We start from the raw sequence: 24,306 nt of genomic DNA on the forward strand, positions 1-24,306 counted from the left end.
TTGCAGCTGTCTTACTCCTTGAACTCAGAGGCACGTGAGGGAATTTACAATGTCGTTGTGTGGATTGATGGACAAAAAATAAATCACCAATTCAAGGTGGAGAAATATGGTGAGTTACATTCCTTTTTTCATTCAACAGTTTGTAATGAATGAAAAATAATAACAACCATATTTTGTCCCCAGTTTTGCCAAAATTTGATGTAAAAGTTCATGCATCAGATGAAATAAGCATTGGAGAGGGGGAAATCAAAGCTGAAGTCTGTGCAATGTAAGTGGTGGGACTTTCTCACAGATACACTTGCCTCATGACATATTATGATATAAAACTAAATTTGTATTGGTGAGTTGGTGAGCCCTTTGTAACAATGTAGTGATTTTATTAAACTTCCCATCTAATCAGATATACTTATGGACAGCCTGTGCCAGGCAGTGTTAAATTTGAGCTGTGCCGACCTCTAGTGCTTCATCGATGGATCACCATTATTGAGCCAGAGGGACTCTCGAGCACGATGCCCCCGTGCTACAGGGAGACAAAGCAGGTACAGTTGCTTTAGCTTAAGACACAAAATATAAGAAAATACACGTAACACAAGATATAAATATACAACACATATTTAACATGAACTACAACCTGGTACAAAAGTAGGGTTGGGAGGAAAAAATGGTTCACATAAGAGCTGCAATGATTGATGGATTCACAGATTTACAAAATTATTTTATTCTTAATGATGTAAATAGTGCCCCTTTTTCTATTTATTGAATCAAGAATCAACTGATTGTTTCTGAACAGAATTGTGAAACCTGAAATGGGTACATAACAGTGACACAATACCATAAATATAACTGAATTACTGGTAAGGCTGTACCAGCTACTAACAGACAACAGGACAAACTGAATGCCTGTGGTTGCCAACAAGAAGAAAAGATGCAGGCCTTACCGCTGCTCCACTCGATCCTGAGTAATTGGACCAAGCTGCTAAACCCCATCTTGGATCACCAACTGTAGGCATTTAGTGTATATTGTGGCCTGTTACCTGCTGGTACAGCTGTAGGTGTGCAGCTGTGGGAGGAATAGCGGAGGTCATGAAAATGCACCATCGCACAAGGGTTGTTCCAGATGAGTCAGAGCAGAGGCAAGTGCTTTTAAAAAAAAGTAATACATTACTTTACTTAATTACTCCCTGTGAAAGGTAATTAATGACACCACTCGTTACATTACGTTACCTCTACCTCTCAAAAGTTCAGACAGCTCTGCCATTTTTGTCTTTTCTCCCGTAAGTGTGTGTGTGTGTGTGTCGGCACTCTAGCCAAAGTCATGTCATGAGAGGTCATGCAATTGTTGCGCAAGTGTGCATGCATACCTTTGATTATTTTTTTATGTTACTTTGTAACACGCTACGCCCAACACCGTCTTTGAGCGAGGTGTGCTTCCTAAATGTTACTACCAAGAGGTATTATGTCTGGTTCATGAGTCCCTACTAAGTGGTTAAATGGGTGTGAGGTAAACCTGCATTCTTTGTTGTTGGCAACCAGGGCATTCAGTTTATGTTGTGGCTTGTTAATAACTGGTACAGCTGGAAGTCTTTGTGGTAATTAAATCCCCTAGTCCTAACAAATCCTTTTACCAGTACCAGACATTCATAGATCCCAGAGGATGAATCCTAAAACTTTGTTGATCCCCTGACTGGTTATCCCCATGATGTTGATATTTTAAATTCTGTTAAATACCAAACCAAGTAATGATAATTGCCTCTTTCATGGAATTGTAGAACAATGACATTCACTTTCCACAAACCCTAAACCGGTTAACCTTGTGGTTGTTGCTGCTCCTTTTTACAGATTGTCATGTTACCACTACATTTCAACTGATCTATATAGTACCCAAATATTTGGAGCACTGAACCTCTTCAATGACCTGTTCCTCGATTACAATCTGAATTGGAGTTTTGGGCTTCATTTTGAAATCAACACATGTATCTTTAGTTTGGATTGCATAATTTAATAGTAATAGGTTCACATTAACTGTCTCCAGTTGCACAGACACATTCTGAAGTTTACAGATGCTTCAGTGGTTTGGCGAAATGATTTTGCTCAGAGCATTGCTGTGCTTAAGAGCAGCCTCACACAGTGGCTAGCATATTATATAGACTCTTAGTCTTGTTCGATGTGGAACGATGACAGCTACAATTCTGCTCGTGTTGTAATATTATATATTTATTTTTGTTCTATCTAGACAGGAAAGAATGGCTGTGCCACATTTATGATTGAGATGTCCACTTTTACTAAACTTGGCAAACAGCCACTGCTGGATAAACTGTATCTCAAAGCCATGGTGGAAGAGCAGGGGACAGGCAAGTTTTAATTATTTTCCAAAAATAACTAAACTATTGTTTTTATAAAATGTTTTAACAATATGACATACACATGGTTTTAACATGGAGGCTTTTCTTACAGGTACTTCACACTCACAAGGGAAAACAATGGAGATTTCTTACGTTGTTGGAAAGCTGTCCTTTATTGACACACCCAAGATTTATGAGAAAGGATCAAATGTGGAGGGAAAAGTAAGTGAGAGATGTTACTTATGATGTTAGAGATGTTATGATTTTATACACAGTGTAACTGAAGCCATGTGCATTCCCGGTGCTATATCTTTTTGTTTTCATCAGGTTAAAGCAGTTTACTTCAATAACACACCTATTCCTGACACACTGGTCTTCTTGTTCAAGAGTGAAAGTTGGTCAGGACGCACAGGACCTCTACTACAGAACCTCACTACTGACAGCAATGGTATCGCCACTTTCTCATTAAGCACAACTAACTACGACAAAGACATCGAGCTAACAGTAAGTCAACAATTCTGGTATTTTAATAGCATAGCCAGACATGATAACGGTAAAATATAGTGGTGCAAAAGCTAGAGTAACAAGCTGTCATTCACAACATGCCCCTTAATTTGGAGTGCTTTTAATCTCCAGAGTGGAAGCAACACCACCAGTGAATCAACACCTTCCTTATGGGCAAAGTTGAGACATTTGGTAACATCAATGTTTCAAAAGCTGTCAATTCTTTCGAAGTTGTGTAATCTATTTTAATACAATACTTATATGCCCATATGTATCTTGGCAGAATTATTGGTCGCTGTAATCATTTGTCTTGTTAATACCAGCAGGTAAGTGATCTCTTACTGATGTCGTTCCAATATAAGAGAAGGGGACACAATAAAACAGCCCTGGTCCTGTGTAAAAATGCATTCTCAGGTTCAACTGAAGCTAATATGAAGCTTCAGTAGTTGAATTAGTTGACCAACAACTTTTTCCACATAATATGGGAATCTGAGTATTGTCTTTATACAGCTGACTCAACAAGACAATAACAATGGTGTAACGCAACAGCTTAAACCCGATTTTATTCATACTGAATAGGCCAAAATCAAATTTATCCCAGATGGTACAACAAATGACACCCTTAAGGAAAATCAAAAAAAAAAGCAGTTAATTGCAGATGACACATGATGCATGAACAGAACAACAGAAGCTTCTTTTGATGCCAAGGGTTTCACAGAGTCTGAAATGTACTTTAAATTACACTTGTAGAAAAGAAGTCAGCATTTACATTATGGCTACGCATCAAATTTGTATACAAAATCAAGAATACAATTGGTCACCTCCTCTGCAGACTTATTCTTCAGAGGATAGGTCTCTGCCTACTTTGCGTATAATCAACCATTACACAAATGTATCGATTACCGCATTCAGATATAATGAGTTTGAGTAGGTTGATCCCAACCAATTCAAATGGTTTAGTTACCTGAAAAGGTTGGATGTTAATCAAGTATCTGCATAGGAAGCAGGTGGTATGTAGGCATATTTAGCTGCAGGGACATTCAGTTGCACAAATAACCTTACCGCTGTTGGGCTGTATTGTCTTTTCCTTTAGGCTCGCTTTGCTTGGCAATCTGGACACTGAGCAACCTGAAGCCAAAAAAAAAAGAAAAAAAAAAATCAAATTTATGTATGTCATAGGCCTTTGGTCAAACAATAAGTGTAGGAAATGGGATATCCCACATATGATGTACTTGTGTTTTAAAAAAAGAAGAATCAATTTAATTCTTGCTTTGATTTGACAGATTGCTTGTTTTGGTAAGTAGGCCTTCATGTAAAAAACTGAGGTAAATTAGGGTGACCCTTCTAACTTACCCAATTGTGGATGTCAGTTTCCATTCTAGTCCAGTAATAGGGGCTGATCACCGCAAGTTTTTTCCACACCACAGTATGATCCATACCTACTGCAGCTCAGTTCTTCAAATAGCTGCTGATAGCACTACCTTGCCTAAATGTTCTTGCTTGTTTCTTCTTCTCCAGCAAATGTAATGAAGAAGTCCATCTAGTCAAAGAGAAGCTCAATGTAATCTTAATACAAAAGAACAAATGTAATTATTGTGATTGATGGTATACAACATCAATACTAACCAACATCAATACTAACCCTTGAGCACAAAATGTGAAGCTCTTCTTTTTATGATATACCTCTCATGTTTACTGAGGCCTTCTGGAAAGTGATTATGGAGTTTGAGACCTATAATTTCTTTTACAAGTTTTGCTGCTATTTCTCTTTCTTTCTTTCTTTCTTTCTTTCTTTCTTTCTTTCTTTCTATCTTTCTTTCTTTCTTTTTTCTTTTCTTTTTATTACTGACTGTCCCTCAAGCCCTATAAAACGCCAGGTGACCGTGCTTTTCAAGCTGTTGCACCCAAATTATGGAATACTCTTCCCTTATCACTGTGATTCCTAGAGTCCTGTGAAATCTTTATGAAGCAGCTGAAAATGTTCCTATTCAGTTAGGCTCTTGGTTAGCCTGTCTGAATAGTGGCTTATTTCCTTGTCTGTGTTTTGGAACTTTTGTACTTGTTTGTGTGTCTCTGTCCTCATTTGTTTGTTGTTGCTGTGATTTTAACTTGTCAGCCCTGCACTGTCTGTTATGATATTTTTCATTAATGTGAAGCATTTTGTGATTTTATATCTGTGAAAGGTGCTATACAAATAAACTTTACTTTACTTACTTACTGCCAGTGATGCAAGCACTGGATAAACAACAGAAATTGGATTTCAGAGCAGGACGTGTTGGTGGAGAGAAATTAAGTGGACAAGATCTGAAGAGGCTCGTCACTGGGTATATCATAGTGGAAATGTTACCTATTTCCACAGTTGACTCACCCTCAGACTCACCCTCATTTAGACGCATTACAGAGAAAATACCAACAAAGAGCGATTTCAAGCTGCCACACAGAAAGACATTTGCTGGCTACCTTGAGAGAAAATGGGTGATGGCATCTAATTTGAAGGCCACATGCGGAGAGGTAGACTATGTTTCCACTACAGCTGACATCTGGACAGCTAACAACAAAAGCTTTCTGGGTGTAACAGTTCACTGGATCAACAGTTTAACTTTGGACCATAGCATGTTAAGGAATCAGAGGCAGGCACACATTTGATGTTATTGGCACAGAGATAGAATTCATTCATTCATCATATGGACTGCTTGGCAAAATTGTAGCCACTGAGACAGACTATGCATCAAATTTTGCCAAGGCATTTAAAGCCTGTCATATTCTGAACTGGAAGAAGAAAGCTACTGGTGCTGTCATCCACAAGGTGGAATTCCTTTTATGGTTTCCTTTTATTAATTCTCATGAGCTGAATGGCCTGTGTGTTAGACTGGGAAATAAATGCCTCAATGACAAGGATTACCAATTCCTGCAGGAGTACTGCACCATCATGAAGTCGCTTACAGCAGCATCTTACAAGGGGAAACTGTTGTTATGGGACTTTATGACCAACCCTTGGAGTCCTGATGTCAAGGACACTTGCCTTGAAAGGCACCTTATCAAGGATGACAGCTGGCCCTCCAGATGTCATTGTGAGGGTGTGCCTATATTTCTCAACCGTTGTTGCATTGCACCATTCATGATAAGAGGGAAGAGATCTTACTGCAATATTTGTTTTTAAAGCAGTCAGTACAATTATCCACACATCAGTAGTCAAAACACATAAGATCACTTATAGTGATCACGGTTACAATGCCCAACCGCTTATATGGATCAAAAAGCTTGGGACAGAGTCATTCCTATACAAATGCTGTTTAAATAATTCACTTATACTAATGAGGTAGTCCAATTGCAAAGTGCACTCCAGTTCGAGACCCACTGTGGGGGCCTCCTTCCTAAGGTAGATGAACACTTATTTCAACACTTTAATTTTCTTAAATTAAAAGCATAATTAAAACAAAAGCAGGATTTTGAAACCTCTTTTATTTGAATAGAAATACAAATGATTTTGCTGCCTCAACAAATACAGGTACAAATACAAATACTGGTCTCTCTGCACATCCCTAGTCTTTTCACACATGAAAACTTGGAAAAAACTGTGGGGACCTCCTTCCTAAGGTAGATGAACACTTATTTCAACACTTTAATTTTCTTAAATTAAAAGCATAATTAAAACAAAAGCAGGATTTTGAAACCTCTTTTATTTGAATAGAAATACAAATGATTTTGCTGCCTCAACAAATACAGGTACAAATACAAATACTGGTCTCTCTGCACATCCCTAGTCTTTTCACACATGAAAACTTGGAAAAAAATTTTAAACTATGGTAATTCTATTTTCTATTTTCTTTTTACCTTACTTCCATAGTACACGTATGATGTGTATTTAGCGGCTGTGGCACCATTATCAGGCGTTGCGGCGCACCTCTGCAGGGTTGTTTGGAGGTGTGGGGTGGGCCTGTTTATATGACACCACAGTGAAACAATCAGAAAATAACGTTTTATTCCTCTCATTCACCGGCTTCCTCTTTGCCACTGCGTGCTCTCCTCATCCACTCTCCAGCTAGCTCGCTTGTAATGAAAGTAATATAACAAGTAATGTAACTAATTATTTTTGATACCAAGTAATAAGTAAAGTAATATTATTACTTAGTAATAAGTAAAAAGTAACTTATTACACTTCCTGAGTAACTTGTCCAAAACTGATCTCTAGGATGTAGACAGAATTGTTTCCTTGTCAACAATCAAGAGAAGACTTCATGACCACAAACTCAGAGGATTCACCACAAGATGCAAACCCCTGGTAATCCTCAAAAACAGAGAGGCCAGGTTGCAGTTCACAAAAACATACAAAACGAAAGCAGTAGAGTTCTGGAACAAAGCACTATGGACTGATGAAACAAAAATCAACCTCTATCTAAATGATGGAAAGGAGAAAGTGTGGCGAGGAAAAGGAACAGCTTATGACCAAAGGCATAGCACCTCACCTGTAAAACATGGTGCTTCTGTTATGGCTTGGGCATGTATGGCTGCCAATGGAACTGGTACACTGGCATTTATTGATGATTTTACTGCAGACAGAGGCAACAGGATGAATGCAGAGGTGTACAGGACACTTCTGTGCGCTCACATTCGGACAAATGCATCAAAACTCATTGGACGGCAATCCTAAACATACAGCCAAAGCAACCAGGGTCAAGAGGTAGAATTTCCTCAACTGGCTGAGTCATTGCCCTGATCTCAATCCAACTGAACTGCATTTCACTTGCTGAAGACCAGACTAAAGGCAGAGACCCCACAACAAGGAAGAGCTGAAGGTGGCTGCAGTGAAGTCCTGGGAGAGCATCACCAGGGAAGATACAAAGTGTCTGCTGATGTCTATGGCTCCAAGACTTCAGCCAGTCATTGACTGCAAAGTATTTTCTGCAAAATATAAGATATCAAGTCACAATTGACTGAGCATGATCACGGCTCATTTCCAAGTCAGCACATGAAATTTAGTGTGATTAATCAGTGGGTGGAGTTTATAATAAAAAAGCAAAAATTTGAGCAATACTGAACTAAAAAATTGTCAAAAATCATTAACCATCATCTTTTTGCAACACACATTGCAAATTGTGAGGAAACTTTGCTTCACTGTAAACTATACTCAATTATGAAGCCCATTAGTCAATGGGTAGAATCAAGATAATGTGGGCGCTTATCAATAAATTAAGAGTTCTTGTAAGAGTTGTTACCACTGTCTTATGCACACTGTTTCAACATGTTGAAGAGACTTTGTTTGACAGACCTGCCTGTTGCTAAGCTATAATTGGACAGTGTTCAGAGGAGGGAGTTAGCAAAGGATCATTAACTTAGGCATCACTACAGAATAGCCAATGTTAAAAGACTCTTTGTGAGCTTGCTGCTTCTGACAATAATCTTTTAAGAATGATAATTAGTAATAAATGGAATATATTTTATCATTTGTGTTGTTAGCTGGTTAATAGCACTTCTTCTCTACAATCCAGGCTAGCCTGACACAACGCCCGGAGCAAACATACCAAAGTCCACACTATGAGAGAGCAGAACACACTCTGTCCTTGGTCCGGCCGTTTTCTCCTCATTCTAAAACGGTCAGCTTTCTAGAGGTGAAGAAGAAGGAGAAACCACTTCCCTGTGAAAGAGAAGAGCCCATCTCCATCCAATACACTATAGTAGGAGAGACCCAGGGCTCTGTGGATGTGATGTGTTTGGTGAGTGCTGGGTGTAAAGTGTGTGTACACTTGGTGATAAATCACAACAACTGAGACTACAAACTACTGTTAACCCTTGAAAAAAGCAATGGAAAAAAAATTCTTTGCATTTTTTATTTCCTTGAGACAATAATAGCAACAATCAATGTTTTTTTTTTCCTGGAGTGACTTATTTGTTGCTAACTTCTTGTAAGGAAGCAAACTGAAAAGTCACACTATTTAAAGGCATCTAGTGAATTTTTTTTTTAGCATAGCATACCTAAACCAAGTGGTAGAGATGGCTCAATCAAGTGAAGTTCAACACATTTTTCAATAAGGTATAGTGACTCAAAATGTGTTCTGCCAAACAGTTGAGCAGAACCTTAAATTAAAGGGGCAGACACACATCATGATTGTAGTTAAGATTTGGGAATCGACTGATGAGACCAAGTCAGGCTGAGTTCCTTGTGCTGTAGTCTGGGTCAGTTGTTGTTGATGTTCAAAATAATTCTATGGTATGTGGTGTTTAAGAATCATATATACAGTTTACATCATACATGTTCGTACATTGATTTTTTATTTTTACCTTCAACATCACAGGTTTGGGTGGAAGCAATTATAAAAATGCACTGAAAAGGGTGTGCAAACAAAATAATAGAGATTAGAGAGAGAACGGAGAGAGAACGGCAAGAGTATTATTTTGTTATCCAAGTTTCAGTACAGAAGTACAGCTAGGATTAAGTTCACCTTGCTCTTACAAAGTTCCCTCACATCCAGCCCTCTCTGGAAAGTTTACAGTTCATGTTTCTCTTAATTTCCACCAGATCTTATCCAGAGGAACCATCATCAAGCAAGAACTTCAGAAGGTCTGTTGTGGAAATTTTCCTGAGAAAGAGGCACATGGAGACATAAAGAAAGCATTAAACATTGTTACTTGTTGAAGCAGTTGTAGACACTGTACAATCCCTCACATCATCAGTAACAATTATACAAATGTCCAAACACAAACAAAAATACAACCATCTTGTATTTTAGGAGAGAAAGCATGTTGTTCAGCTGGCCCTTTCCCTGAAGCCAGCCCTTTGTCTTAAGATTGTGAACCCAAACTAGACAGCTTTATACCTCTCCAGAAGCAAAGCTAAAAACAGTCTGGTACCTAAATGGACACTTCCACAAACCGTTACACCTTCTTACAAACAAGTATGGTCTCTAAAACAGTACGTTTAAGACAAAGATATCTCTAGCTAACCCCAGAGGTCAGCAAGCAATCCTCAGATAGAAACAAGTTCAAGAGTTCAACTAGCCTAGGAGTAGGATTTCTTCACCAACATGTATCCCCAAAATGACAATGACATTACATCACATTCAGTTGATAACAAACATTGACCCCTTAGTTTGAAAACATTTGTAACATATATACAAAAGATTTATAAAATGATAACCTACTATTCAATTTATTTTCACAGGTCACAGTGCAAAAGGAACCTGGTAGGTAAAGATGGCTTTGAAAATGACTTAAGTGAGAATTATCTACCCATAAAGTCAGATTTGCAGAAACACTCTCAAGCCAGTTTTATGTTTTTCCATTCAACTTGGGTTGAAGCCTGCACTCCAACATATATCCAGTAGAATTTTGCTTCATTTCATACACCAGGTGGAGAAAGACAGAGGAGACAAGGGGAGAGAGAGAGAGAGAGAGAACTTTAATTAAATCTATAGCACTTCAACTAGCCGATACATGGATGATCCACACATTTCTTACTTAGACATAATCAAAAGTCATGTTTTTGGTCCAGGGAATGAAAGTTTCCAAGACCTAAAATTGTAAATGTACTTTGAATTTGTAAAGGATTTGTGTTGTGTTGGTTTATATGGCTGACCATGACATTTTGTTTGCTTTTCAGTGACTGAGGGGGAAGTGTCCTTTCAGTTGAAAGTGTCTCCAGAGATGGCACCAGAGGTCCAGGTTGTTGCTTATGCTGTCCTCCCCAGTGAAACTATAATAGCCCACAGTGCAGACTTCTCCACAGAGAAATGCTTAAGTCACAAGGTCAGTGCAAAAAGAAGAAGATGATGACGTAGATTTAGATGTAAAATGATATATCAGTGTAGTCTCATGTTTAGGCTTCTACTTTCACAGTGGTTTCATTCAGCTGTGAAAAGCAACAGTATGTGCAAACCCAGTGGTTAAGGTGCAGTCACACAAGCACCAACCTGCAGATGTCCGATCTCCATTTCATTTAAAGCCTGAACAACTGACGAATTCAAGGGCACATTTCCTGTTGTGCTGACTCAACATTCACCTTTTTCAACTATCACCTGCCGATTTGCATGGTCGATCAGTGTATCATTGCAGTGTTCTAGCAGAGTGACATCACCCCATTTAGGGCATTATTACACGGACAGGCTGCAAACCACAGTATCACTCTCATATGTGAACCCACGGATCAATATTTAGTTACTACCCCCATTAGAACCAAAACATCAGTCAAGTCAACCAACTCACGTGGAATTATTATTTGAATGTAGAATAACTACAGCGCTGATGTATGGTGTCCAGGCTATGACCTCATCACTCCCCAGAGGGAAGCACCAAGCTCAGCACAGCAGGGCCAGGGAGTGATAATAACTGAAGCAAAATCTTTCAGTTAGTTCAGGCAGCCAACTTGATTAATCACGGCGGTGTACTTATATTGTCACTGCTCTGCTCACTCTTTTACTGCATGCCTGTTTCCACACGGCCCACCTGAAAAATATGGTGTCAAATACTGCAACTGCTGTTCATGTAGAATTTCAAAAGCTCCACCTCCACCCTCCTTTGCTCGGTTGGCGCATACGGCAATAAAGGTTCCTAGCTTCCGAGTTTGCTTCTGTGCTGTGTAGCCTATTGAATATGCACAGCAGTGTTTCTCCCACTGGCCCCACCCGGCCCTTTACATTGTGGCAACGTCACAGATTTTTAAATTGCTTTTCTCAGCTCGAGGAAAGTTTTATAAATATAAAACCTGCATGGATCAAAAATTCACAACAGAAAGAGCCATAATTGAACTTGTTTGCAGTTCAGGGTGTCTTGTCAACAGTTTTATAGAAGTCTCATTTACAATGGTGGTCTATGGGGAAAATGTTTTTTAGGCTGCAGGGGTGTTTTTTGCAGCAATACCGTGAGTAACCACTGGGAAAAATTGGCTGCAAAGCTGATTGACAGCACCCTATCCACCATCCAGTTTACCTTCCCCTAAGGTGAAGTTAGTATCGTCACTCCGCACTCCCAGCTGTTCCATGAGTTGGCTAAGTGGTGCGGCAGCATGCATGGAGCTAAAGAGTGAGCAGAGTACTGAGGGCTTAAATACACCGCCATGATTAAAGTGGTGCATTGGATATATGTTGGAGTGCAGGCTTCAACCCAAGTTGAATGGATTATTATATAAATGGAAATATGTACAGTGATGATATCTCCCATCTAGGCTTGGACCTTGTCACTCCCCACAAGGAGGCACCAAACTCAGCAGGGAGTGGGGTGTGATGATAACAACTTCCCCTTGCACGCCTCATTTCATATCTTTCTTTTGTCAGATGAGAGGCTAATGTAACTGTACCTTAAGAAAGAGAACAGAAAATCATGAGCTACATGGGTTGTCCCTGTATCAGCCAAATCAGCTACATATTGAATCTAATCACATTTTAAGATAAGTTTGATAAATTTCCATTTACCACTGAGATCCATCATGCCTCCAGACAAACAAATTGGCCTGTTCCTGGACAGAAATCTGAGGGTGAACAATCAGTCTATCATCTTAAAAATAAGAAAATGTGTCTTCTATATACATATTATAATAACTACTTCTATCAGATGATTCACTGGAGCAAAATACAGCAGGTTTACAGCTCTAAAGGTCATTATGGTGCATCTGATTGTGTATGTGTTTCAGGTGTTGTTGGAGTTTTCTCCGTCCTCAGCTGTTCCAGGAGAAGAAAGCATCCTGAAGTTGACGGCCCATCCAGACTCTCTGTGTGGCGTGAGCGCTGTCGACCAGAGCGTCCTCATTAAGGAGCCAGGGAAGACTCTGAATGTAGACAAGGTCAAAATCAACCACAGCAGATGCATGCGATTATTTTGTTTATTTATTGTGTTCTGTGTTACATCAATGGGTTTGTAACAAGCAACAACTTCCACAACTTGAGTCTGAAGTTAATGCCGAAGTACGATAAAGGGCCCCTAGATGCTCCAAATGACTCCTATTCAAAAAGCATGAACTTCTCTCTGGAAGTACTAAGTTGGAGTACAGTCTCCATCTCTAAATTCAGGCCCTCTAATAAGTGTGCTGGTGGTCATTTTGACTCATAGTAGCTTTGATATCTGCCGTGTAAGCGTTGTTTGACAGCTGTGATTGACAGTTGGCTCACTTGCTGCTTTCCCCAGCTCCGGGACTCACACTGAGTCGGACTATGGTCTCAATATTTCACTAAGTTTAATGTTACTTGATTACGATACCTACCCCGTTAGCACAATTTAGCTTAAGTAGCTAACGTTAGCCCAAGTGTGCAGCACTTCCGGTAAGATAGCATTAGCTTGGATCTGAGGTAGCGGGGTGTCTTTCCAGGGCGTGAAAGGCAACACAACGCACTCCTTATTTGGAAGGTCCTGGCTCCAAACTGAAAAGATGGCGGCAATCATAAGCTGGGCTTCAAACCAACTCCAGTGCAAACCAATGGGTGACATCACACCTCACTACATCCTTCTTCATATACAACCCAGTCTCACAGCAGTTTGTGAAATAGTCACGAAATTTAATCTATATGTTCGTGTACATGGACTCAAATTTTCCATCTTTTTCGTGAGTCAGCATGACTTTCAAACAAATGTATTTCAATTGGAAGTGTGTTTTATGCTTGCACCTAGTTTTTATTTTCTGCCAGTCGGGACTTTGGAGCATAGAAGCTGTATTGTTTTTTCTTGTTTGTTATTCATTTATTAACTATAATTGCTACATTACTCAACATTTAATCACAAGATTTCATAATTGTTTTTATTTATTTATTTTAATTTTATCAGTAGCCACAGTCAATGGGCTGCATCAGTCCAGTGGGCAGAGTGGAGGACCTGCTGCCCAGAAGTATTTTCTTTACCATGTTAAGGTTTTCTTTTAATGATATCTTTAACATTTCTCAACACAAAAACACAAAAGTGTTCTTGATAACTCAACAATACAATAGGTTAATGTTATGGTCATCAGTTTTAATAATTTCTCCTTCGATTCTGAGAAATAAAGTTTTTTTGTCAGGTTTTGATAGCGATAGGCTAAGGAAGTGCATTGTGTTGTGGGCATGTTCAACTACTGTTTTGGGTTGTCTGCCGTCAGTGGACTTCATTCCATTTCAAATTGCTTCCGTTTGCTGCAACTTGAATCCACACACCGTTGTCTCTGTTAAGAAAAGGCATTTTATAGCCTGTAATTGTAAAATGTGAAGTTGCTCTTTTAATTTCATATTTCCAAGAATATGTCACTGAGGATATTTAATATGAAATCATCTTTCTTAAAACATATCAATTAATATTGAGCCACGTCATCCAATAAAGCATGTTGTACCATCTTGTATATGGCCATATAAATGGGATGAAGACAGGGTTATCAAACTAGACTTTACGTTTCACATTCCTCATTTAATCCCTGCACTTTCACATATCACCTTCATATATTTCATATATTACTTTCATATACTTTCATTATTTCATATATTTCATCAAAGTGAACTTTAGAATGTGCATTACATTCAACCTCCACTGTTACATTATTTAATCATTTATGTACATGTCACATTTAATTGTTACTCTTGTCACCTTCATATATTTCATACACTTCATTTCTTTGTCCATAGCACAGTCCACATTTCCTTTGTCAATATTTAATTTCAAGTTTTACATCCCATTTCAAAACTATTACTATTCTATTATGTAAATAAACTTTAAAATTTCAATTTAAGTTTAGTATTATTTAGATTATTTCACTATTATTAATATTAACTTACTTTTATCTATTTTTATTCTTCTGTGTTGTGTTTTTTGGGAGCAAACACCAAGACACATTCTTTGTATGCTTGCATTGACTAATAAAACAGATCCTGATTAAATGGGTTATGTCATGTTGACATAAATCCCAAAACCAAGAATCACAAAGATACAAAAAATCTCCAGGGTTGTGTAAATAGAAGCCTATGCCCCAACCCTAACCCAAGCACTTCAGGCCTTCCCTCAAGCCTGTAGTAATGCCCTTGATTATCAGCAGTATTATAATCTCTGAAGGTGACTCATTTTGGTCATTATTTCCTCTAAAAAAGAAAAAAACAAACAAAAAGGTTTGTTTTATATCTTGGGCCTTCAAAGTTTTCTCTGAAACTAGGCCTGGGATGGTTTGTGTCCATGAAATGAGAAAATTAAAACTTTATTGTGGAGCTAAACCAAATACATCATTGGAAAGGTCTCAACCTGCAGAGTAACATATGTCAGTATGAAGATTCTACATAGCTCCTGCTTTGAAATACTGACCTTTGAACCTTGACCTTAGTGCATGTTTGAAGGCTTATAATTCAGCAACAAAACAGGCCAAAGACATGAGACCAACAGTTATAGAGAGCTCTTGACCTCGGCTATCATGTGAGTATAATCAACAACTGGGTTCGCTCTCAAATATAGGTAAAATATGGTTAAAATTAATTTTCACCCATCTAACAATTAGATATTTAAAATCGTATTACACAAATGTGTTTACCATCCCCTTAAAGTCCTCAGTGTAATTTCAATTCAATATTTGCGATGTCCAATTCTAGGAAAAACACTAATATATTTTTAAAAAACTACAATTCCCTAGAGCCGTGCCATGCAGCTTGATACAAATCTTGATACAAATCTACACCACAGTTGTAGTTCTTCAGGTTTAGGGTTGTAAAAAGGGTTGCAAAAAGATATATCGACTGAATATATCAAATATCTAGTACAGCCGAACTAGTAATTACACTGCATCTAGATGAGCTATGTTAAGAAAATGTAAAGACGTTGGTTTATTTCAGATATTTTAGTCAAAACAGGAGTCGAAAGTGCCAAGTCTGCCCACACGATGGCAGACTCCTCTGATGTCATGCTGAGAGCGCTGCAAATGCAACGCCACTAACACACTGTTAGCTTAGCCTGTTAGTACCTGCTACCACCAATGTTACTGAAAAAAATACATAAATAGGTTGTAAGCTATTTAAATCTATATCCATGGAGCTGTGTGAAAGTTAATCAGGATCCTTTCCAAGAAATGGAACAAAACCAGCTGATGCATCATGGCAGACAGGCTGGAAATAAAGCTGCTAATGTTAACTTCCCTGATTCACTCAACACTCAACAATTCATAAGAACTTCATAAAAACTCTGATTTTAATCCTGCTGCTTTGGTTGTTAAACTGTCACATTCAGTGTGTCTGTCAGTCAAACTGTCAGGTTTTGTCACGTTTTATGTGACCAGCCCAATTTCAGAAAAGGACAGTCATATTAAATCTCAACATTTTTGAAAAGAGCTCTGCACACAATAAGTCAGGTCCTCCGGTATGTCCACCAGACAAACACAGACCATTGACTGTACTAATAAAATGAAAATAAAGAAATAAAGGAAATAAGGACAAAATGTGGGGTTAAATGTTGAATAATGTAGCAGTTATAATTAAAAAAAAGAATATTAAATAAGAAAAATAATACAGCTTCTGTGCTCCCAAATCCTGACTGACAGAAAAGAACATGCTCCATGCTTCCAATTGAAATACATTAGTTTGAAAGTCGTGCTGAGTGTCACGAAAAAAATGAAAATTCGTGTCCTAGTACATGAATCTGAAGGTTAAATTTCGTGAGTATTTCATGAATTGTTGTGAGATAGGGTTGTTATATATGGTTTGTAACCTGAAAGTTGCAGGTCTGTATCCTGGGAATGGTTGAGAAAATGTGTTTTTAGGGAAAGAGAAGAGTAATGCTTTCTATTTCCTAACTATTCACTTTTGAGATGTTCCAGAGCAAGACAGTGAGTGGAACTGCCCAGGTTTAGTAAATTTAACCCTAGACACACCCTAATCTTCTGAAGTCAACTTGTTAGGTTTCTCATGTGAGTTTTGGTACTAAAAAAGACATTAATATCTGGAAAGCAACAGCAACAAATTTCTCACATTAGTTCCTCACATATGTCTATCACTCATGGTAACTTGTATGTAGACAATGAGTCTTTCAGTATATGGATTGCACTTTTTATTATTAATCCTGCAAATTGCTGTCGTAAATTGTCTGATGTTTTGAACACTTTGAACACAAGTCTTAATTTGTCTGAATCTTTCCCATTACTGCCTTCCTTCCCACATGATATGAATGGAGTATTAGTGTAGGTTCAAAGATATTTTTACAGAAATACTTTCCAAACTGAAACATTTTGTTATGAAAGAGTACCCCATATCTGTCAAGACTTTTATGTCGGTTAATGTTTACAACAGCAAATATTTCACAAATTATAGCCTTTCATCTTTCTTTCTTTTCAGATATTTGACTTGTTGCCTGATAAAAAAGCATCCGGTATTCCACATGACGTTGAAGATCCTGTAGCGTGTATAAATTTGAGACAAAGAAGATATGTTTTGCCGTACCCTGGACATGGCGAAAAAGATGACGCTTACACAGTTTTCCAGGTAATCATTATGCACCAATTCCTAAATTAATTGCTGGCAGGACATTTGCTGTGAAAATGCAATGGAAGATACTGAATAACAAACTGCATAATGGATACTACAATACAGACCCAGCTTTGAAGTGCCATCTTTATATGTTGGTGGTTTATGTAGAAAATGGGCCTGAAGATGGCAACAAATCTGTTCCTCAGGATGCCATCATGTGTGAACTTTAAGGGAACAGAATACTACAGTCATCATTTCCCTCGATCAAGTAAGACACACGCTGAACATTTACAAGCTATAACTTCAGGAATGTTCACTGTTTCAAGTTGACCACTGATTCTGATTGAATATTGTCCTGTTTCTTCAGACGTACTTCATGTATCTTTGGGTAGCGCAATGAACTTTGGAGATGCAGGTCCACCTCCACCAATAGAGACGGCCCGCTCTTTCTTCCCTGAGACTTGGATATGGGACCTGGTGGAAGTTGGGTGAGCTTTTATCACAAGCCTCTTTACGTCATGTTATTTGTCAGCTCAGACACTTAACCAAAACACTGCAGATCTTTTTCATGCTATAAAGAAACTGAAAAAGAACAACAACAACAGTGACAAATTGCTCTGTATTGGCAAACAACAGCAATGAAGTTGCAGTTTTTCATCTCTTGTTTACTCAGTTTCTCATACACACTCAAAACTTTCTATGCTGTGTACACTGATTAAAGGTTCTATTTGTAAGAGTCAGAAATTCCTGCAGTCAACATCCTGTTGGTCACACTCACGTGTGTGCTTGCTCAGCGGCCTGAGACTATTGCAGGTTATGTCCTTTTCCTCTCTTACACTTCTCATAATAACAGAAAAGATCTCAACCGTGTTTCAGCAAAGCATCTCTTACTCCCAGTCAGTCAGCCTCCCCATAAACGTGTGACCACTAACAGAAAAAGCAAAAGGGGTTGACGTTGTTTGTTGACATTAGTGGGAGAAAGGCAAGGCACTCGGGAGTGTGCAAAAACGTCACATCCTTTGGATTTCTGCTGAAAATTTGGCTCGGGTCCTTCACATAGAAATCAGTCCACAGGCTGTTACAGACAACCGAGAAAGTTGGGGAAGGTCTCGTTTTCTACGTTATGTTACAACCTGTTCACTCATTGGCAATAAAAAATGATTAATACATGTGAATTGCTTCACAATTCTTACACATAGAACCTTTAAGTATGGTTAATGAACTGCTCACTGTTTATTTTTTTCCCCCATTTATAGAATGTTTTTCAGCTGGATAAATAATGTAGGCTAATTGTATCCATCATATTTTGGGAAACAAATCAACCTAATTGATAAAGTTTCTTAATGAGCCACAGTACTGAGACGGAGACAACAATCTAACAATCTAAAACTATCTAAATGCAGAGATACAAAAGAAGTAAAAGAGAAAAAGGGGTGAACTGACCCGTTAAATGGACCAGTGGTGAAGAGATTCAGGTGTATCTGAGGGACTAAAAAGTTCACCTCTATGAGGAACCATAAAGCACCAAAACACAGTAATAACACTGAAATTCCTATTCTGCATATCTGCCCAATAATAATAACAATAACAATATTAATAATAATAATAATAATTTGTATATTAGTATTGTATTTGTGTAGCACCTTTCATACAAAAAATGCATCCAAAGTGCAGCTCAATGAAATTACATGCATCGAGTGCTTCACATCAAGAAAGACATAAAAGACATAAAATGAACTTCAGAGGGAAAATAAAACCCTTTTGATAATGTTAATAAACATAAGATAAACTAAAGTGAAAATATAATACATAGAATGCGTACCTCAGTTGTAGTAATTTGAAACTTAATATGTGAAAACTCAGAGTATTTTGTCATTTTTACACAAGATGGAAGATAAAGCCCACTGATGTCTAAAACAGAATACGTAATAATAATAATAATAATAATAGTGAGTTGGCTTCCCTGACATCTATCAGTAGTGTGTTCCATAGTTTTGGGGTGTAATTGACAAAGGCTGCATCCCCGATTTTCTTTTGGCTGTTGCTGGGAATCTCCAATAAACCAGCATCAGATGATTGCAGTGTTCTTGAGAGCAAATAGTTAACAATGGAGTTAGCAATGTAGCTTGGTCCTAGCCCATTAGCGGCTTTGTACGTAAGGAGGAGGACATTAAAGTCAATATGAATGTTACAGGAAGCCAGTGCAGAGCAGCTAGAACTGGACTAATGTGCTCTCTCTCGGTTCTGGTTAATAGCTGAGCTGCAGAATTTTGAATGAGCTGAAGCTACCAATCAGGCAACAACTACTGAAATATATTATTATTATTATTTAGTTAACTTAGGCCAGCAGGGCCACACCTCAACCACACCTCTAATCCCCTTTCAAGCCACTTATTCCTGGTCAACCCATCCTGCCCTGTTTGTCACAGATTTCTGGATCCACCTTCCCTTTAACTTCCCTTCATCCATTCACCTTCCTACCTCAAACCTACCCCATCCCTCTCTCCGCTCATCTCTACCCACATCCCTTCATGCTCTCTTCTCTCCTCCCCTCATCCTTTCCTATTCAATACGGTGCATACCTCTCCCATGTCTCATTCTAGGTACCATCTAGTGGCCTGTAATCAGCTCAGGTGGAAACACGCCTGAGACAGAACTCCCACACTGACTCTCCCTCCACCCAGACCAACCTAACAGATGACCTCCTCCTTTCACCTTCACCCCTCCCTTTTACATCCATTCATCTTATACCTCCTGAATTTCCATTAAATCTTTAAATGACATATTGTTGTGGCATGGCTCTTGCTAGTGAATGAGACCTTAAGCAGCAAAAATTATATTATTATAAACTTGACAGGACCAATCTGAGATAGTAAAAGTATGTTTCTCTAACTCACATAATGTGTCTGTGTGTATGTCTTGATCCAGAAAGTCTGGAATGAAAGATGTGTCCCTCACTGTCCCAGACACCATCACCACCTGGGAGACGGAGGCTTTCTGTTTGTCCCCTCAGGGTTTTGGCTTGGCTCCTCGTAAAGAGCTCACCGTCTTCCAGCCCTTCTTCCTTGAGCTCAGCCTGCCCTACTCCATCATCCGAGGGGAGCACTTTGAACTGAAGGCAACCACCTTCAACTACCTGTCCAGCTGTATCATGGTAATGAATATTTTAACACTCACAATACTACTTAATCATTGTATGTGCTGAAGAACTATCAGAATAAAAGAATGTAAGCACTGGAGTCAAAATCTGAAACTGAAGAAAATACACTGAATGTTACAATGTAAAGCCATAGAAGTCATGACTGTTACTATAAGTTGCCACTGTAGTAATTTAACACTGCTTTAACACTGCACATTTCTCACTTGCACTGCATGCATGCACAGATTAGAGGGTTACTGTCACACAAATTCTCACACACAGACCTTACTTACAGTTGATGAAGTTGTTATGACTAATACAATAACATGTCAGCAAACAACTGTCTACTTACACATCCTGCAGACACAAAGCAGCATTAATATCCTATTTGAGTCCAGTTTGTGTCCACCAGATGAATGTAAGTCCAGTATTAACTCTTCTTCTAACTCTAGTTCAGTCTCCACCAAAAAGAGTAGTAGTCTTTAGCTTGTTAACTTTGGCTCTCTGTCATTTTGTGCAGACAAACGTTAGGTTTGTCAGAGCTTGTTATATTTTTATTGATTTTATGGTTCATCAAGGATTTTGTATGGAGAGTTTAATGAAGAGTGAGACTCATCCATACAAGCCAATCAAACACCAAATGGAAGTGTTTCCATATACTACATACTGATACTACTACTCTCTAATCATTAAAATAAACGTTGATCAAGGGATCAACATTTTGTTGTGCAATAAGTTAGTTGTTGCCTGATTGGACAGATAAACCTATTATGCACAGACAGGAGTTTCAGTGTACATAACTTTGCTGCCTGCATCCTTAATGGCCTGTGTGCGTCTATTATGTGCTGCGCAATATATTTATCCCCCTCCCTCCGACGCTTCAAATAGGCTAAAGTTCCGTTCTGTTACATTAGAATACCAGATTTGATGGACCAAATATATTCAGAGCTGGACTCAAAATATTTGGGGTTGTTCGCTGTTGCTGGACACGAACAAAAACAAGACGCAGGAGGCTTTCTGTGAAATCTACTGCGTTTCCACTGGAGTTGGTTCAACACTGAACATTGAGGGAAACAAATTAGCTTTCTTTCAGCTTTGGGGGGAATCTGATGTTGTGTCATTTACAAATATTGGGGAGACAAAACTCCATGTTTCATATTTTGGAGGGGGCGTAATCCCCTGTCTCCTGCGATGATTACATGCTTGCAGTGAAAAATATTACTTCATTACCAAGGTGGGAATTGAATTTAAAAAAAGGGAATATAGGCTGCCAGTCACAAAACTGAAATGAAATTTCACATTTAGAAAGCTTTCTCATGCTCACCCTCCTGAATCCCAATTATTGGATGAAAATAAGTGTTACATGTATGCTAGATAGACATAACATGTTGGGCCTTCAAATCTACTACTCTACATATCATTTTGTTTGAGTTTGTGAATGGTGCGTTGCTTGGTCGTTTTAAATATTACTGCTGCAAGGAATTGTGGGACAGAATTATCTCCTTTCATTTTGTAAAGGATGGTCAAGTGTAGCCTATGCTAAAGGAGATTAGAAAGAAAGCACTGAAGCACCTTTCCTTTTTAGAGAATTCGATCAGCTCTTATCATCTCTGCCACTTAGATACTTCCAGGTCATTTCACTCAGTTAAGAACCTTCCAAGCAAAAAAGACTAGTTGACTACAGCCTAGGTCTTGAGGTGGGAAATTGGCGGTACAGATGTCACTGAATATCGATCCCTGCTCCCATTCACACATGACCCCATGCAGGAAATGTTCCTGAATATTTCAGGGATAGACTGCATGTGTGAAAAGGGCTTAACATTACACACTGTGTTGAATCATTATGGTTTGGGCCCTCAAGACATTTGCTGCAGGGTAAAAATGTAACAAAATAACAACCCCTTAGCCACGGGGCTGCCCCAAGAACACTCTGCTTTGAACGCATTGATATATAATCTGCAACCCCTCTATTATAGCAGATGTTTGTCTGAGGGCAGAGGGGGAGTCAGTCAATCCAATACAGGGATACAGACAAGCTTTAATGTCACAGCATAAAATAAGAGGACCTCCCAGTGAAATGAGACATCACTGGGATCAAGGACATGAGGCAAAGGACCAAGGTTGCATTATATTTGAAGAATTCAAATTCACACCAAATAGCTTTTATTCTGTTATCTGTCCAAAACAATTACACATGTAGGTCATGATGTACATTATTTGACACAAATTTTCTCTAATAAAAAAGAAGGCCTGAGCATATACGATCACTAATTAAACTCCAAAAATATCCATTACTATTGGTGTTAAAATATTTTAGTCAAAAACTTTTGTTCATACCAATATGACTGTCAATCATTTTTTTTGTAACTTTACTGGCTTAAAATTGAGATTATATCTGTTGAACAGGTCACTGTGACTCCAGCACCCTCCTTAGATTACACCCTCACCCCTCTCTCTGGTGACCAGTACACATCCTGTCTGTGTGCCAATGAACGCAAGACACTCAGCTGGACCATGGCACCTTCAGTCTTAGGTAAGTGTCACACCTTTATCCTTGTGTGCAGAGATTTTGTCAATACAATCAGAGATTGCTAAAATATTATATATAAACTGCTACTCCAATTTTGTTTCTGATTTTCAAGTGTTCTGTATTTCGTGGTAATTCAAAATAAATCCATGACAACAAACTGACTAAAGCGACTGACTAAAACTGATTTAAATTGTAGAACTTGTAAGATGTGTTCTAGGACTTTCATGAACATGAAAGAAACTTTAATGTAATTTTTGTATCTACTGGACTATACCGTTGCTATGATATGCCATTCATGTAAATGACCATTTAGAAACATGTATTACAACAAAATATTTTTGCTCTATATTTTCCTCTCTGCTCTATATAAACTTGTCAGGCTGAGTGATAAGAAAATATATTAATTAGACTAAAATAAATTATAAAAAAAGACTAGAAGGGATTTTCTATTTATTCCCTACACATTTCATTCCTCCAAACTGTGTCACGGTGGAGAGGGATCCACCGTAATAAAACACTCCAAGCTCCAAGAAGTTTTATGTAGATAACTGATCTTCATACATGTTTTTATGATCATTTTTAGGGGTCGTGAATGTGTCAGTGAGTGCTGAGGCTGTGGCATCCCACAGATCATGTGGCAATAACATTGTGACCGTGCCAGAGAGAGGTCGCGTTGATGTGGTCACACGATCTCTCATAGTGAAGGTGGGTACCTTAAATACAAGACGACAAAGAAAAAAGTGTATACTGTACATTTGATGACAAAATAAATGATCAGCTTTGACAGAGCACATGTGCTACTTACATGATTTTCCACCTCTTTCCCTCTCAGGCTGAGGGAACTGAGATGACAAAGACTCACAACTGGCTGCTCTGCCCAAAAGGTCAGTATGGTTAAGACCAGGGGCCAGATGCATAAACGATGCGTACGCACAAAAACCATGCATACGCCATTTCCCGCACATAAACTGGTATTTATAAGAACAGAATGTGTGGTGAGAACCTCACACAGTCTTCAGACTAGCATACACATGTTTTTCTAAAGCTATCTGAGTGTGATGTGATGTGAAGATGAAATATAAGGTGAGAGACGCAATCTTTAGTAAAACATGGTTTAAGTTGATAACCAGTTACACTGACTGTGTGATTTTTGTTATACAGAGATTTGTAAAATGCCAATCAAACGCACATTTAGAAATGCAACATTGATTAATTACTTTTGTGTGATTCATTTTATCATTCTTTTAATTTACATAGAGTCAACGTTTGATTTTGCTGTTAGTATTCTTTTTATTTTATCCTTAGTTGAGACACACCTTGTAAAGTCGGTTTACATATGAGAGCTACAAACTAATCATTAATTGTATATCTGACATATCACTGCCGACAATGGTTTACAGACAGCTGTTC

At 38.4% G+C, this 24,306-nt stretch overlaps 1 protein-coding gene across 1 annotated transcript in view; it reads left to right on the plus strand.

Annotated features, from left to right (window-relative positions):
* Nucleotides 1–206: 206 nt before the first annotated feature.
* LOC121899360 (alpha-2-macroglobulin-like) overlaps nt 207–24,306 on the plus strand; it is a 33,947-nt gene continuing 9,847 nt past the window's right edge. Inside the window, 16 exon segments of the mRNA XM_042415124.1 lie at nt 207–268; nt 401–539; nt 2,234–2,351; nt 2,455–2,564; nt 2,670–2,846; nt 8,336–8,560; nt 9,364–9,405; nt 10,006–10,027; nt 10,444–10,589; nt 12,469–12,618; nt 17,096–17,242; nt 17,396–17,715; nt 20,156–20,381; nt 22,773–22,899; nt 23,480–23,601; nt 23,729–23,780. Of these exon segments, the coding sequence (XP_042271058.1) occupies nt 510–539; nt 2,234–2,351; nt 2,455–2,564; nt 2,670–2,846; nt 8,336–8,560; nt 9,364–9,405; nt 10,006–10,027; nt 10,444–10,589; nt 12,469–12,618; nt 17,096–17,242; nt 17,396–17,715; nt 20,156–20,381; nt 22,773–22,899; nt 23,480–23,601; nt 23,729–23,780 (2,014 nt within the window). The 5' untranslated portion in view covers nt 207–268; nt 401–509.

The sequence above is a fragment of the Thunnus maccoyii genome, chromosome 6 (genome assembly GCF_910596095.1).
Source record: "Thunnus maccoyii chromosome 6, fThuMac1.1, whole genome shotgun sequence".
NCBI classification, from domain to species: Eukaryota; Metazoa; Chordata; class Actinopteri; order Scombriformes; family Scombridae; genus Thunnus; species Thunnus maccoyii.